This window comes from Monodelphis domestica, chromosome 2, assembly GCF_027887165.1.
Source record: "Monodelphis domestica isolate mMonDom1 chromosome 2, mMonDom1.pri, whole genome shotgun sequence".
NCBI classification, from domain to species: Eukaryota; Metazoa; Chordata; class Mammalia; order Didelphimorphia; family Didelphidae; genus Monodelphis; species Monodelphis domestica.
The window spans coordinates 18,616,463-18,633,672 of record NC_077228.1 but is presented as its reverse complement, the minus strand read 5'-3'; the positions used below and the strand labels follow the sequence as shown (position 1 = coordinate 18,633,672).

At 40.4% G+C, this 17,210-nt stretch overlaps 1 protein-coding gene across 2 annotated transcripts in view; it reads left to right on the top strand.

Annotated features, from left to right (window-relative positions):
* The window catches only part of FGGY (FGGY carbohydrate kinase domain containing), a 582,083-nt gene that overhangs the window by 51,013 nt on the left and 513,860 nt on the right, over positions 1-17,210 (top strand). For both annotated transcript variants that reach the window (XM_007480500.2, XM_007480498.2), the window contains exon 5: positions 16,532-16,620. In XM_007480500.2, the coding sequence (XP_007480562.2) occupies positions 16,532-16,620 (89 nt within the window). The remainder of the gene's footprint in view (positions 1-16,531; positions 16,621-17,210) is intronic.

The following is a 17,210-nucleotide window of genomic DNA, read 5'->3' as shown; positions in this document are numbered from 1 at the left end:
GATCCTTGGCTGTATTATCCCTGCTTTTGGAATAACCAAAATTCCTAACTTTGGGTTCAGAACAACATGGTAATCTGTAGCACATCTTACCAATCATTGGCCTCAGTGACTCCGTCTTATTCCAAGGTCTACCTTTATAAGAATATTTGATATGAATAGCTGAAAAAAAACAAACACTGGTGCCTGGTTTAGAACGAACAGGCTAGTAGGAACCATTTCCCATCCTACTCTCTACTTTCTGCCCCTTTTCCTTATATGATCTTCAGGGCTGCTCATCCCCCTTTGATGGTCATCTTTCACCCAGCTTTCTTGCCTTTTGTGCCAAGAAGCTAGAGCAGATCATCACTGGTAATGTTTGCTATTGTCCTGCCAGTGAATTTTGATAACTCTGGAAGAGTGAGTGAGGCTGACAGCCATGAAGGTGGCTGAAGCGGGGACTGTGGAACACTAAGAGCCTGGTCAGACATCGAAGACATCGAGGGCATTCACCGCGTCCTGGGCTTTCTCCAGATAACCTTATTCGTGTTAATTACTATAATATTTCATGCAATAGATACAATATTATTAAACATGCTACATAAAATATACACATCAATGTATATATCGTTACATATTATATATATCATATATCAATATATAATAGAATACAATATATATTCCATACAGTATTCTATACACACACATCTATGTGTATATATTCTGATAGTTACTTCTATGTCCAGTAGCAGACTATGGCTAGAAGAGTTGGAGTAAAAGGAAATCTGCGCCCTGCAGAAATGATGCTTTCAAATTGAGGTGCTCGAGAAGACTTTTGAGAGCTCCTTGGACAGGAAAGAGATCAAATCAGTCAATACTTAAGTATTTAAACTTCCTCTTCAGTCTCTGAACTTCCAGTCTGAAGTCATCTCCTTAAAGTATTGAGACTGAAGAGGAATTGGTCACATAATGAGAGGAAAGGACTCATTGGAAAAGCTCCTGATGCTGGGAAAGTGTGAAGACAAAAGGGGAAGGGAATAGCAGCGGATGGATAGATAGCATCACAGAAACAACCAACTCAACTTGGACAGACTTTAGGAGATAGTGGAGGGTAGTAGGACCTGGTATGCTTTGGTCCATGGGGTCTAGAAGAATCAGACACGACCGAATGGCTGGACAACCTCATGCATGCATTCCCTTTCCTTCTGGGAATATGGGGTGGCAGCTGGGCAGTGGTATCAAGCAGGACTCACCTTCCCAGGCCAGGTTTGTTCCCAGGGGCTGGGGAGTCAAGCTCGATAGAAGTTTCAGGATGCCTGTTGGAACCTCAGCACATGAGTGCATCCCTTTGTGGCTTCCCCCAAGCATCTCGATAAGGCTGGCTTCCCCAGGAGAGAGGATAACAGACAAAGGAGACTGAGAAGAAAGCAGAGATTTGGTGCTTCAATTTCCAGTTTCAGGTGATCGGATGGGATGACCCAATGGTCCCACCAAAACCTAGTATGTTTCATTTTATTGCCACCATATTGGTTGCTTTCATAAAGCTCCCACTATGTGCCAAACACTGGGCTGGCTGCTAACGATGTGCAGATTCAGTTTATACATGGTAGAACCTGGCTGAAGTTGTACATAGCTTCAGAGAGCCCAGAGTCAGGGCAGCACCATGAGGCAGGAGAGGATGGTTATGATGGAACTGAATATTAATAATGTGGGAAAAGGACATTAAAGGTGTTTGTCTGGCTACAGTGGGAGTAAATACACTTTGTGTATATTGACATAATGGCCTCTGATAGACTCTCCTCACCAGTCCTGATAGTATGGGGGGGGGTAGTTATTACAATACTCTCCTTTTCAGTTTCCCCCCAGTGGTAAGTAAGCTGTAGCTTGGGAAACAGGGCATATGGTCTGTGCCCAAATAAAAAGGGATTTCAGTTTCGGGAATAGCAATAACAAGAATTCGATGAGCCAAGTGCTGAAAACTAAGACTGTGTTGGTCAAGAGCGGGCTACAAGTCTTTGGCTGCATGTTCCAGTTTTCTCTTCTTCGAAATAACAACAGGGTTGAGATCCAGGCTTAGAGAGGGGAGGTCCTGGGTTCAGATCTAATCTCAGCCACTTCCTCATTGTGTGACCCTGGTCAAACCACCTAACCCCCGTTGCGGAACTAATGCATAATATTGATTATAAGCTGGAAGGTAATTATTTTTACAGAGAATATTTGGGGGGGGTAAGTTGTAAGAAGATGGGAAAGGTAGAAGGGGTCTGAGTTATGAAGGGCTGTGAATGCCAGAATATTTTGTATTTGATCTTGGAGGCAATAGGGAGCCACTGGGGTTTATTGAGGGGGAGGAGGAGGTGACATGGATGGACCTGTGCTTTAGGAAAATCACTTTAGTGGCTGAATGGAGAATGGTATTATATTGGGGAGATGCTCGAGGTAGGTAAACCCATTGGCAGGTTATTACTCTTGTCCAAGCATGAGGTGATGGAAGTCTACACCAGATTTTCAAAAGAGAGGAGGGTACATTTGAGGTATATTTCAAAGGTAAAATTGACAGGCTTTAGCTTAGGGAGTGAGTGATAGTTATAAAAATAGGACTAAAAGTTTGTGGATCTGTAAAAGCAGGTGGCTCATCGGCTAGAGAGTCAGGCCTGGAGACTGGGGGTCCTGTGTTCAAATCTTGTTTTGGGCATTTCCTAGCTGTATGACCCTGGCAAGTCACTTTATCCCCATTGCCCAGCCTTTATTCTTCTGTCTTGGAACTGATCCTTGGCATAGATTCTAAGCCAGAAGGTGAAGGTTTATTTTTTTTTAAGTTTGTAGATTCCAGGGAGAACTTCTGGACTAGATGATTTCTGATCTTCCTTCCAGTTCTAAGTCTGTAATCTGATTACTCACTAGTGGTAGCTAGCCATCCCTGTGTTCCAGCTTAGTTTTTTCATCCCTTACCATAGAGTTGAACCCCAAAGGCCATGGGCTGCTTCTCTCTACCCTAGCATCTGTCGTTTGTGAGTGTTCAGTTTAGCATCCTCTCACTCACCTTCCTTATGTAACGCTTCACTCCACCCACCCACCCAATTTCCTTTTGCTGTGTCCTATTTCTGGCATTTGCTGAAAGCATGATGATGCTAAATAGAGAATCAAGCAAAGGTGGGATGAGCCATTTTAGCTTCCATATGTACATGGTGGGTGTGAGCGGGCTGGGACAGAGGGGAACACTGGAGAAGAATGGGAGTTAGCTGGAAAAGGTCTGCTGGGAAGAGAGGATGAGCTGGTCCCGTGACCAGGGTAAGGAATGACGAGTACACAGCCGGAGCGGTCTGCTGGGGATCCCTGCAATGCAAGGTGAAAGAGAGGAAGGCTTCCATCGCATCCGACGGACTCCTTGTTGTGAACTTCTGGGAGGAAAGAGACAAAAGTCTGCTAGAATCTGGAGGCACAGATGGGATGCAATCTGTACTATTGGCAGGATTCTAATTCAATGAGTTTGCAGACCCATTTGAGTGTGTTTAATTCTCTGTCTCCAGTCTCGTACCCATTTCTGCAGCAGCAGCTCTAGGTCTATATTACTTCAGTCAGAGCTTTGCAGAGGACTCTAAAATCAGAGAGTATTAGAAATGTGAGGGCCATCAGAGAACTTGGACAACTTGGATCTACATGGAAACTTGTGGCTCTCTGAAGATCTCCAGGGAAGGGGAGGCCACTTCCCAAGGCAGCCCACTTGACTTTGGAATAACACTAATGAATGGGTTGCCATCTTGCATCAAGATTTAATTTTCCTCTTCATTAGTTCCAGCCATATCCTCTAGCTTCATATCTTGATGATGTTGGGAGAAAAGATCCTGGGAGGAGAGAATAAGTGAGGAGAAAAGCTTTTTCCTAATTCTGCTTTCTGCAACTAAGCAAAAGAAATCTATCCCTTTTCATTTACTTCATGCAACGGTACTTATAAACAGCAATATGATGTAGTGGTGAGAAGACTGGCTTTGGGGTCAGGGAAGACCTGCCTCCAGACATTGGATGTCAGAGTTGTATGACTGTGGACAAGTCACTTCACTTTTCAGGCTCCTAGGCAACTTTCTAATAAATGTGTGGTGCAAGGGAAAGAGCAAGGGAATTGGTGTTGCAAAAGCTAGGTTCAAGTCCCACCTCTGTGACATAATAACTATGGGACATTGGGCAAGTTGTTAAATTTCTCTAGACCCCAGTTTTCTCTTTTATAAACTTAGAGGCTGGACTAAAAGGCCCTTAAGTTTCTTTCTGACTGAATCTGTAGTCCTCTAAGTTCCAGAACACTTGCCGATCTGCGTTACTGGAAGGCATTCCCATATGGGGAGCCTGGACCCACCACTCCATTAGAAATCAAGGGTTTCTGGAGTCAAGTAGAATGAGGCTAACCCCTGTTTCACATGGCAGTAGTTCAGAATCCTTGAAGAGAGCCCTCCTGCTCCATCATGAACTTTCTTTCTTTCTTCATTTAACACTCCCATTTCCTCCAACCTGTATTTACAGAGCCACGAATTTCCCAAGGTCACCCGACAGATTAAGAATCGAGTTGGACTTGGATCTCTCTTCTGACTGCTCAGTCAGTCATTGCTATCTTTTTTAATGATGTCAGGGCTCCCCTGAAGTCATACTTTATTGTCTCCTAAGTTCTCCCTTTTAAAACAATGTTTCAGCTCTAATAAACCTTCCCGGACTCCATTATCTGTTGGTCACACATTTCAACAGTGACTCATTTCAGAGAATGGCAGGATATTCAATTTAGCAAACAATCTATAAACACCTACTGTGTTCCAGACACTGTGCTAGGGATGGAGAAAATAATTCTGCCCCCTTCTCACAACAAATTAGCATGCTCTTGGGGAAAAACCCAACAGATACAGAGATGGGTAAATGTAAAATAAATTCCGAGAGGCAACATGGCTTAGTGGTTAGAGTGAGAGGAAGGAAGTGCTAGATTTATGTCCTGCCTCTGCCACATACTGGCTATGTGATCCTGATCACATTCTCTCTCTGCTCTCAGTCCCTCTCAGATTGAGGGGACAGGGCAGATATCAATCCGTATTGTCATAGGGAGTTTTCTCTGCAGGTGTTCTATCCATCAATAACACCAGAAGAGAAATGCCAATCAATCAATCAATCAATCAATTGATGGGTATTTATTGTTCACCTAGCATATGCCTAGCACTTTATTAGGGACCAGGGATATGAAGACAAAACAAGGAGGGAGGGACTGTTCCTATACTCATGAGGCTTAGATTTTAGAGCTAGAGAGAAGATATACAACATATTCCCTCCATGGAGAAACTTCTGCCCCAACTCTTCTTCCCAGGGCTCTCAGGTTTATTGCTGTTTGCCTCTCTAGGACCGTTTTAGGAAAAGCCAAGCCACCATGCTCAGACTCAAGAATAAATGTATAGACCCAGAGCCCTAAACTGAGAAGTACCTCAGAGGCTATTGTATCCAGGGTCCCTTAGCCTGGGGCCCCTGCCTTAGTTTTTAAAAACATGATGCCTTTTTAAATGTAATTGGTTTCCTTGGTCATCCTATATAATTTATTTTATGCTTTTAGCAACATTATTCTGAGATGGGTTCTAGAGGTTTCATCAGCCTGCCAAATTAGTCCATGACATAAAAAAATGGTTAAAAATGTGTGCTCTAATCCAGCTCATTTTACACATGAGGAAACTGAGGCAAAGTGTCTTGCCTGAGGTTCCACGGAAAGTCTCAGAGGTAGCCTTCAACCTAAGTCTTTTTACTCCACAGCCTGGGATCTTTCTACTCTAACACACAGCCTCACTTTACTCCTCGTTTTCTGGCCATTTCACAATTTTGCCAGCGCCCTGCTGTCTTCATCTTTTCTTCTCCCATCCACCCAACCTTCAGTTATGGAACCATGATTCATGAGGGAGGCCCAGGAGAAGTGACTTGTTAAGAATAGCATACATAGCTGGTGAATTAGCAGAGTCATCTCTGCTTTGGGGGCCACATTCATGGATTTCCATCTTCTGGATTGATTCTTCCACCTTTGGAAGAAAGTGCTGAGGAAGAAAACTATCCTCTTTCTCTGTCCCAGAACAATTCAGGTCTTTAAAGGAGATGCCTTGACCTGTATTGGGTTTTGCAAAGGAATATAAACCTTCATATAAAGAGAACTAAGGCCTTAGCTGAGCCAGTCCTTGGTGACTTTCTCCATTCTAAACATTCTTTCTCTTTCATCATCAGTTGTCATTTCCCCTTGCATTCAAAAAGAATAGGAATCAAATCCTATCTCTTGGCTCAAGCCAGGTCATCTCCTTGTAAGGTTGTGCAGGGACTTGTCAGGTTAGGCAGAGATTCTTAGTGTTTGAAGTAGGGGGTTCACTGTTGCCCAAAAGTATCCATTTAACCCCTCTCTGGAAGGCTTCTGGTGATGTGGAGCTCAGTATTCACTGAAGAGCCCATCCTACTTGTGAACCTCAATGAATTACTACAATAGCTTATTGATGGGTCTTCCTGGCTCACGTCTCCCCCTGCTCCAATCCATCCTCCATTCAGCCCCTAAAGTGATTTTCTTAAAACGAAGGTCAAGCCATGTCACTGCCTTGCTCATGTTGTCTCCCCACTTAGTCTTTGTCTTTTGCCTCTTTTGCAACCTCAGTTTTCTCATCTTTCAAATGAGCTGGAGAAGGGAATAGCCAATCACTCCAGTATCACTGCCAAGAAAACCCCCCAAAGAGCCAAGAAGAGTCAGACATTACTGAAATGACTAAACAACAATAACATGGACAACTAGATGGTATGGTATATAGAGTGCCAGACCTGAAGTCAAGAAGACATGAGTTCAAATGTGGCCTCAGACACTTACTAGCTGGGTGACCATGGATAAGTCACTTAATCCTTTTTGCCTTAGTTTTTCATCTGTAAAGTGAGCTGGAGAAGGAAATGGCAAGCCAATCCTGGATCTTTGCCAAAAAATCCCAAATGGGGCCACAAAGAGTTGGACATGCCGGAATAACAACAAAATAAATGCTTATTGATTGATTGATTGATTGCTAGCTCTGCAAAGGACAGATTGGAGAGGGGAGAGCTTTGGAAGGAGTGGGGAATTGTTTCAGGTATTTGGTATCAAAAATTGAGTCAAGTCTAGACCTGAAAGTTGGATAAAAGGCATCTTTAATTCACCTTTATTTGTTATTTTGGCTGTGCAGGTAAATGGCTAAAATTTCTTCCAATGGTTTAGGTGGAAGTCTTCATTGTTTGAGTCATTTCAGGACTAGACTAGACAAGACAAAGCTCAAGAGAATATACTGTTGAATTGACCCCTGGTAGCCAGAAGGGTTGGACCTGATGACCTAACAGGCCTTTTTCCACCTCTGATTCCAATGGTGGTATGACTCAGAGACAATGACATCATCGATGAGCTCATTCACCCTGAGAAAGGATGTGACTGAGGAGCAGGGGCAGCCCGCTTCTTTTTCCACCCTCCCTACTGATATTTTCCTTTTCCTGAGCATGTGGCAGTTTGGGATGGTTTATGCTGTCCTCTGCCCCCTTCACTTTGCCATTTGTTAAATAAGTTATCTCACATTTTCTCCTCTTCTCTCCATTTGCTTCTCTTATTCCTTTCTTTCTCCTATCTGTTCTTTTTTCTTTTTAATTCCCTTTTTTCTCTCCTTTGTTCCCTTTTTTATTCATTCCTTCTTTTCTTCCTCTTTGAATTCTCTCTTCTTTTAGTCTCCAGAAGTAATTAAGCATAACATCTCTGATGTTTTCATGTGTTCTGTTTGCCTTCCTATCTTTCCTTCCCCCTGTGTCCAGTTCTCAATGGTGATGGTCATGGAGAGAAGGATATTTGCTCTAATACTTGATTCTTGAGAAATACTTTGAATATACTTGCAGTAAATTGATTATGATCTGTTCTCTGAGCTTGTGGATTTCATAATATGGTGAAATCGTAGAATAGAAGAATGAGAAGGAGCCTTAAAAGTCATCTGACTCAACTGCCTCATGTTACATGTAAAGAAACTGACTCAAAAGGGAGCATTTCTTCCAAAGAACATGCCTTGTACATTTTGATTTTCTCTCTCCCATCAAGAAACGTGACATACAAGAACACTGATGCTCCTGACCTTTCAAACCAATAAGAAGCCACTTTTTAATTGTAATCATTTTTAACACTAATTTTCATGGAGGTCAACCCCATTGAAAAAATACCAGTATAGGTAGATATAAGCCTATGTCCAAACTTGCCCCATCATTCAAAGGCTTACCTCCTCACGTGGAACCCTGTTATCAGGCAAAGTGCTTATTATATGATTGCAGCTAGAACATGGGTCAAATCTTACTCCTCAAATGCTATCGTATACAGCAAAAAAGACTGGTAGACAAGGTCAGCCTGGAATATGAGGCCATGCCTCAGCAAAACTCTTTATAAGGGTATTCCAAACAGAATCATAGGAATTAACAGTGGATACAAACTGGTTATTTAGGACTAGATGTGACCTTGGAGATTACAGCCTGATCCTCTTATCTGAAAAAAAGTATGCTCAAGCCAGAAGAAATAAAATGACTTTTCCAAGGTCACATAGTAAGTAAAGAAGTATCAGATCTCGGGGTCCAATCCAGATATTCCGAGGTTGGTTTTTCCCTCTTTTTAAAAAAATTCTGAACTTAAAACATATCAAATACATACATATATTTACATATATGTGCATATATTAAGATAGAAAAAGAGGATTGTACCAGAAACTGCAGATACCTATTATATACATCTTGCTTTTCTTTTAAAATATATAAGAAGATCAATCTGTAGTTTTAAAAGCTCTCTTGCCTGTTGACCCTTCTTTTTGACTTTTCTTCTGTTCTCTTTTTTAAATGAAGATGCTTTAATGACCTTTCCTTCCTCCCTTCTTCCCCTCTCTTCTTCCCTCCCTTCCTCCCTCCTCTCAATCTTTCTCTCTGTCTCTTTGTCTCTGTCTCTGTCTCTCTGTCTCCAACCCCTCTCCAAGATTCTATGCAAAGGAAATAATTAATTATTCATAATTCACCTTGGTGAAAGTTAAAATAAAGCCAATTTAAGCTTGATTTCCTGAAGCTTTCCTAAAATGGGCTGGGCTATCTGGATAGTCTGTTCCACTTCCTTGGAGGGTCTTCAAGAAGAGGCTTTTACAGTGTCTTATTGGGGATTCTTTTTATATATATGTGTGACTAAATGGCCACTATGGACCCTTCTAGCTCTCAAAATTTGTGATTCTGTGACATCTTGAACTTGATCTTCTAAGGTAGATAGCAAAGAGGTGATCATTTCAACTTTTGTTTAGAGTCCCCTCTGTGGACCAGGATGGTGAAGCATGAATGGCTTCTTCCATTAAGAAATGCATCTAAGGAAGATGAGCCAAGGTAATTGACTTTGGAGCAGGGAATAGAAGGAGCAGCAATGGATGGAAGCTTCTAGGACAGCATCCAGCCCATTTCATCAGAAAATATCCCTGAAATAATTTCCTGTCTCTTAGCCCAGCAGTCCCCTCTTGAATGGAGTATGGCACACATTCCCTGCTCTCAGAGGCGACCCAGCCAGCCAGGCCAGGAAGTGAATGAATCCATTTGCCAATTAAAATGAAACCCCTCCAAAAGACCTGCTCACCCCAGACAAGAGAGATTTGTCTTCCTGGCAGTCTCCTTGGCCAGGATCCTTCTTCACTCCATAACCCTCCTGAGAAGAGATACAAACCTGCTCTCTGGGAAATGAAGCTGAGACAGAGCTTTTTCTTTCTTCTCATTTATTCAATGAATTTAAATTAATTTGTCTTGTGTATACTTTATGTATAGACTATGAGCCTTGACCCTGAGCCCCTTGAGAGCAGAGGCTGCTCTTTTTTGCTTTTCTTTGCATCCTTTCTACCTTGTATTTATTTATCTACTTATGTATCTATGTATCTATGTATCTATCTGTCTGTCTATCTATCTATCTATCTATCTATCTATCTATCTATCTATCTATCTATCTATCCATCCATCCATCCCTCTCTCTATCCATCCATCTCTCTATTCATCTATCCATCCATCCATCCATCCATCTATCCATCCATCTCTCTATCTATCTATCTATCTATCTATCTATCTATCTATCTATCTATCTATCATCTCTCTATGTATCTATCTCTGTATGTATGTATGTATCTATGTATTTTTCTATGTATCTATCTTTCTTTCTTTCTATGTATCTATCTTTATATCCTCTATGTATCTACATATCTCTTTATCAGTCTATCTCTGTATCTATTCATCTATGTCTGTATGTATCTATCTATGTAGGTATATCTGTATGTATGTATGTATCTATCTGTCTGTCTGTCTGTCTGTCTGTCTTTCTGTCTATCCACACATACTCAGTTGGGTGTAGCAATCTAACTTACCCATTAGGGAAATCAGAGTGGAATGGAATGAAGCATATGGGGAGGGAGCTGATAAAAAGGGGGGTGGATTAAGAGAGGCAATGGTCAGAAGTAAAATAAACTTTTGACAAGAAAGGATCAAAAGAGAGAAAGAAAGATAACTAGAAGAAAATAGGGTGAAAGGTGGTACACGTTAGTAATCATAACTGTGAAGGGGATGAGCTCACTGATAAAGTGGAAGCAGCGGAATAGATTAGCAATATAATCCAACAATATGTTGTGACAAGAAACAAACTTGAAACCAAAACACTCAGAGAGGTAAAATAAAGGGCTGGAATAGAATCAATTTTGTTCTTTTTGAAGTAAAGATGACTAGAGTCACAATCATCATTTCAGATGAAGCAAAAGCAAAAATAAATCTACTTAAAAGAGATAATCAGATGAAGTACATTTTGCTAAAAAGTGCCATAACCAATGAAGCAATATTAAGAAATATTACATCATATTTCTTTGAAAAAGGCCTTATTTCTTGAACACATAGGTAACATTCAAATTTATTAAAAAAAAAAAGATCCATTCCCCAATTGATAAATGGTCAAAGGCATTCTCCAGGCACTTTTTAAAAGAAGAAATCAAAGCTCTCTATAATCATATCAAAAAAATTCTCTTAATCTTTACTTCATTAAATATTTCAGATTATGTATTTAAGTTAACATTACTTTTTAAAATTTTGAGTTAAAAACTCTCTCCCTCTCTCTACTCCTCTATTCCTTAAAAGGTAAGCAATTTGATAGAAATTACACATATGAAGTCATGTAAAACACGTTTTCATTTAATACATGTTGCAAAATAAAATACAGATCCAACAGAATAAAAATAAAAATAAAGAATGTTTTAAAAATATGCTTCAATCTACATTCAGACACTCTACTTCTGGAGGTGGAGAGCATTTTTCATCACAGTCCTTAACAGTCCTTCAGAAGTATCTTGGATCAATGTAGTGATCAGAGTAGCCAAGTCTTTCATTCACAGTTGACCATCATACAGTATCATTGTTAATGTGGACAATGATCCCCTGCTTCTGCTCACTGCAGTTTGCATCAGTTCATATAAGTCTTCCTAAGTTTTCTGATTTCTTATTCCACAATAGTATTCCATCAAAATCTTATACCATAACTTGTTCAGCCACCCCAATTGATGGATATTCCATCAGTTTCCAATTCTTTGTCAGAACAAAAAGTTACTATAAATAATTTTGTACAGCTATATCCTACTTCTTTTTATTTTTTGATTTCTGAAATACAGACAGATTCAGTTGTGGGATTTCTGGATTAAAGGATATGCACAGTTTTATAGCCCTTTGGGCATACTGCTCTCCATAATGGTTTTATAAGTTCACAACCCACTAGCAGTTCACGAGTGTCCCAATTTTTCTACTTGAAACATTTGTGATTTTCCTTTTCTGTCATACTAGTTAATTTGATAAGTATAAGGTGGTACCTCAGAGTTGTTTTAATTTGCATTTCTTTCATCAATAGCTATTTAGAACATTTTTATATGACAATAGGTAGCTTTGATTTCTTCTTCTAAAAACTTCTGGTTCATATACCTTTGACCAAAGAGTCCAGAGATGCTTTCTCTGGGGTAAGGGTCTGCTTGGGATTCTAATCACTTTGATTTCTCAGCACCACTTTGCTTTGAATGATGACCATTTGGTATTATTTCTTCCTTTTTATTTTTACCCCCTTTTCCAAACTCGTTTTTCAATTTCAGCCTACGAAGTTAAATTGAAGACAAGGTCTTGCCTTGTGATTGTTTGCCCTTAAATGTCTTGCTAGAAAAGAATCCTTTAAGAATCTCCAGGGATCAGTTTATCAAGGGGGGCATTAAGGAGAGAAAGAAGATCTCTCCCTTTCATTTATTATGCCTTCATTCTTACACGAACAGCCCAGTTATCATTCCTTTGCAATTAATATTGGAGCACTTCAGCAATGACTCTTGTTCCCCTGCTTTGTGCAAGTACTACACTCCTCCCCCTGTGGGCTTGGGGGAGGAACAGAAGGAGTTCTCAGTCTGCATTAATGCCCACCTGCCTCATTCTTTCTTTGATTCTGTCCCCTCCGTCTTGTTGTAGCAACTTGAAGGATGGACTGGACTGCAGAGCATCCCTACAGTCCTTAACATCTTCCCTCAAAAATCTGTGAATCTTTCATGGGGAGGGGAAGGAAAGGGCCAAGGAGGCATTCTGCCCTGAGGAGGACACGAAGGCTCAGCTCCTGGCTTGCTCAGATGTTTGTGGCCGGCCAGCTCTCTCTCCACCCTCTGCTGAACTCTGCAGCTGGCTTTGTTTTGAGTGATATGCTACTCCTGAGAAATGCTGTGGTTTTATCAAATAATGGATGTGTTTCTTTGAACCTTCCATCCATTTGATTCATTCCAAACCCTAGGGATTGACTAGCTCTAGGACTGGCATTGGGAAGCAGATAACTTGCATCCCACATCAGATCTATGGAGCCTAAATAAGTTGGACTTTTATTTTGAAAAAGAGGAGAAGAATATTAATATTGGATGATTGTTTGCTATCTGGTTTAACTCCTTTATTTATTCTGTATTGTAACATATTTACTTGTAATCTCTTTTAGAATACAAACTCTTGGGGGCAGCTGGATGGCTCAGTGGACTGAGTCAGGCCTAGAGATGGGAGGTCTTGGGTTCAAATGTGCTCTTAGACATTTTCTAGCTGGGTAACCCTGGGCAAGTTACTTAACCCCCATTGCCTATCCCTTACTGCTCTTCTACTTTAGAGCCAATAGAAAATATTGATTCTAAGGTGGAAGATCAGGGTTTTTTATTTTAATTTTTTTAAGAATGCTAATTCCTCTAGAATGGGGATTGATCATTCTTTGTGTATGTATCTACATCACTTAGCACAGTGCCTGACCCAACCATAGATCCTTAATGCCTGTTGGATTGATTACATCAGGAGACTTTTTAGTGTCCCTTACCATTAAATACTGGGGTGGGGGCATATTTTAAAAGCAGGTTCCTAGCTCTATTTTCCACCTTGGATAGAGTGGGGACTTGTACCCTAATGCAAGTGAGGGAGTAGGCAGGCAAGACTTCAGTGAGGTGTTTGCTCAGAGCTCTTTCCTCTGTCTGCCAGAGGGTGTTGTTATGGACTCCAGCCCTGTGGGCAGTCCAGAGCTGAAAAATACATCAGTGGGGCCTGATATACTTTTGGCCAGTCAAGCCTTTGATGACAAAGCACTTGAAAATCATGGGCTTGATCCAAAAAGAAAAAAAAAACAGCATGGGATCACTCACATATGGTCTGTCAGCATTTCTGGAGAAATGAACCCAGGCTCCAGGGAACATTCACTACCTACCAACCCCCTCTTTTCTTTTGATACATTTTATTTTCTCTTCTATTCATTTTTTCTTTTCTTCTCTTTTTTCCTTACTCTTTTTTCCTTCCTCCTTTTCTCTTCCTTCCTCCCTTTCTCTTTCTTCCTCCCTTTGTCTTTCTTTCTTTCTTTCTTTCTTTCTTTCTTTCTTTCTTTCTTTCTTTCTTTCTTTCTTTCTTTCTTTCTTTCTTTCTTTCTTTCTTTCTTTCTTTCTTTCTTTCTTTCTTTCTTTCTTTCTTTCTTTCTTTCTTTCTTTCTTTCTTTCTTTCTTTCTTTCTTTCTCTCTTTCTTTCTTTCTTTCTTTCTCTCTCTCTGTCTCTCTCTCTGTCTCTCTGTCTCTCTCTCTCTCTGTCTTTCTCTCTGTCTCTCTCTGTCTCTCTCTCTGTTTCTCTCTATCTCTCTCTGTCTCTCTGTCTCTCTCTGTCTCTGTTTCTCTGTCTCTCTGTCTCTCTGTCTCTCTGTCTCTCTGTCTCTCTGTCTCTGTCTCTGCCTCTCTCCCTCTCTCTCTCTCTCTCTCTCTCTCTCTCTCTCTCTCTCTCTCTCTCTCTCTCTCTCTCTCTCTCTCTCTCTCTCTCTCTCTCTCTCTCTCTCTCTCTCTCTCTCTCTCTCTCTCTCTCTCTCTCTCTCTCTCTCTCTCTCTCTCTCTCTCTCTCTCTCTCTCTCTCCCCCAGTGCAGTCATCCAATGCAATACCACTTTGGGATAGATCTGTTTTCTTCACCATTTATATAGTTTGTTTTCTGATCATGTATATGTTCAGTCATTTTTCAGTTTCATCTGACTCTTCCTCACCCCATTTGAGGTTCTCTGATCTCAAACTTCAATTTGCCTGTTTTTTTTTTAATTTTACACCCATTGCTTTTCATTCTGACCTCTGGGATCAATCAGGAACATTTAAACTAATCCTATTTTTTCATAACAGCTTTTTTAAAACTTTGAAGGCAACCTCTTTCTCCTCTCCAGGATAAACATCTCCAGTTTCTCCAGTCTGCCCTTTCTTGGCATGGTCTTCAGGGCCATCACTATCTCAGTTGTCTTCTTCTAGATGTCATCTGGCTCATCAGTGCTCTTCCAAAATTTTGGTGCCAAGACTAATACTTTAGATCTAACATAATCCAGATCTAATAAGGCCAATCCATAGTAGAACTATTATTACTCTCATTCTGAACAGTGACATCTCTTAATTTAGCCAAGGACTGCTTTTCTATTAGCCTTGTCATATAGATTCCTATTGAGTTACTGCCCTGCACTGATTTTTTTTCCATACAGAATGCTGCCTAACCATATCTCCTCAATATAAACCTTATGAAATTGATGTTTTTTACTCAAATGCAGTACTTTTTATTTGACTTTATTAAATTACATACTTATATTTGCCTCATTGTTCTAATCTTGCATAATCTTTGTGAATGGATATATGTTCTGTCTTCCATTGTTCTTCATCCCTCCCAATTTTGAAAAATCTTTAAAATTAACATGTACCATCTATATCTTCATTCACATTTTTTATAAAAAATTTTAAAGTAGAACATGGCTGATCACATTTCCCTTCATTGCATCTTGCTGGGGACCTCTCTCTAGGTTGATATCAATCCAGCCATGGCCATAATCTCCTAGATTTAGAGCTGGAACTAGACCTTGGAGATCATCAGGGCCACCCACTCCTCTCCCCTTTTTACAGGTAAAGAAATTGACATTAGCTAGTTTTCTATGACTGATTTCCAATCCAAGTGCTAGTGACTGACTGACCAACTTCTTTCCCCAGTTGAAAATTCGGAGCCTCTTAACTGGCTTTAGGCTACAGAAACTTTCCTCTTTATATTGATTTGTCAGAAATCATATTCAGGCCTGAGCTGCCAAAACTGCCTGTCTTTTTAGGAGTCTGTTGTGTATTTTGCCCAAGCACGGTAATTTGAACTTGTTGAAGTACCCAACTCTGGACTTACCAGCTTCTCATTTAGCTTGGATTTCAATTTCCTGTTTAATATTTTTGTACTGTCTGTCCTGGTCAGAAAGTCTTTCTTTTTTCTTTCAATCTCTCTTTCTTTTCGTTTGCCTTTTTATGGGAACCTATGTTTTGGGAAATTCTTCCTGTTCTTACTGTAGCCAGATGTCTAATGGTGATATGAAAGCAATTTGAAGGAGATGGAATCAGTTAAGAGGGACATAAAAAGGGAGGGGACTTAAGTATGGGCAGAGTCTAGATTAGCTTTCCAGATGAGTTTTTTGGATTTGTGATTGTTGAAAATCAATCAAGGACAGCTCATTTTGCACCAGATAGTGAGCTTCTAGAGAATGGTGACCATGTTTTCACTTTCCTTTTGGGTGAATTGGTATATGTAGAAATGTAAAGAACAGGATGGCTTCATTCTTCCCTCCCGTATTCTTACAGGAGGAATGGAATCTCCTCTCTGGCCCACAGTTGTTAGGGGTACAAACATTATTCTCATTAAATGCCTTGTTCTCTTTCTTTATGGTGCCTTCACCAGGATGATGAATCAAAAGCCCTCTCAAAAATAGAATGCTTTTGTTCACTTTGGTTGAGGAAAGAAAAACAAAATAAGAATTAGGAGTATTATTAATAATTGTCTGTTAAATTTCCCCGCAGTTAATGTGGTGGAGTATTTTTTTCTTCTTTCCCCATTTAGAATGTTTTCATTGGCATTGTTCAATTTGGACTTAGCGTGAGGGTTTTGAGTCATTATTGAAAATGCTGGTGGGGGGAAGGTGGAAAAGATCTCTAATTGATCCTAATGTGTATTTCATTTGGCAGAACTTGAGAAAGTCTTGCTGGGACAAAGCAGGACACTTTTTTGATCTGCCTGACTTCTTATCGTGGAAGGCGACTGGTGTCACAGCCAGGTAGGTGAATTGCAAGTTGTGTCCTCCATATTCTCATCCAAGAGGATGTCTGTGAGTAGGCATAGATTCCTGTTGATATGGCTTTTTTAATTCATTTTGACTGGACGTACTATTTGGACATCTGTATGCAATTTTACCTACGTGAAACATCTTGAAACTATCTTATAGCTTCCACAACTTCTACCCCAGCACAACTGTTCTGGGAAGCCTTGGGGTTTGTGTGTGTTCAACTAGAACAATTAATTATGCATTGGATACTCAAGAGTGAGATTCAGGCAGAGCCCAGCCTCAGATATGACCGGCTCAGTCAGCAAAGGCTGGTCTTGCCAGCTGTTTTGATTTGAAAGAGGAAAACATTCCTCCATCAACCTTTGAAATTGAAAGGGAAAGATAATTTTACTTTTAGAGATGGACGAGCATGCGCAGGTATTGTTGTAGAATTCATGTGGAGCTTCAGTAAAAGTGAGAATTATGGGTACTTGGAGTCAGTGGCTCTCTGGTGTTCTTGACTCATTGATAAGGAGCTTATAATTCAATTCAACAAGTATTTATTTTAATTCTAATGCTCACTAAAGTCAAGACACCCCCCC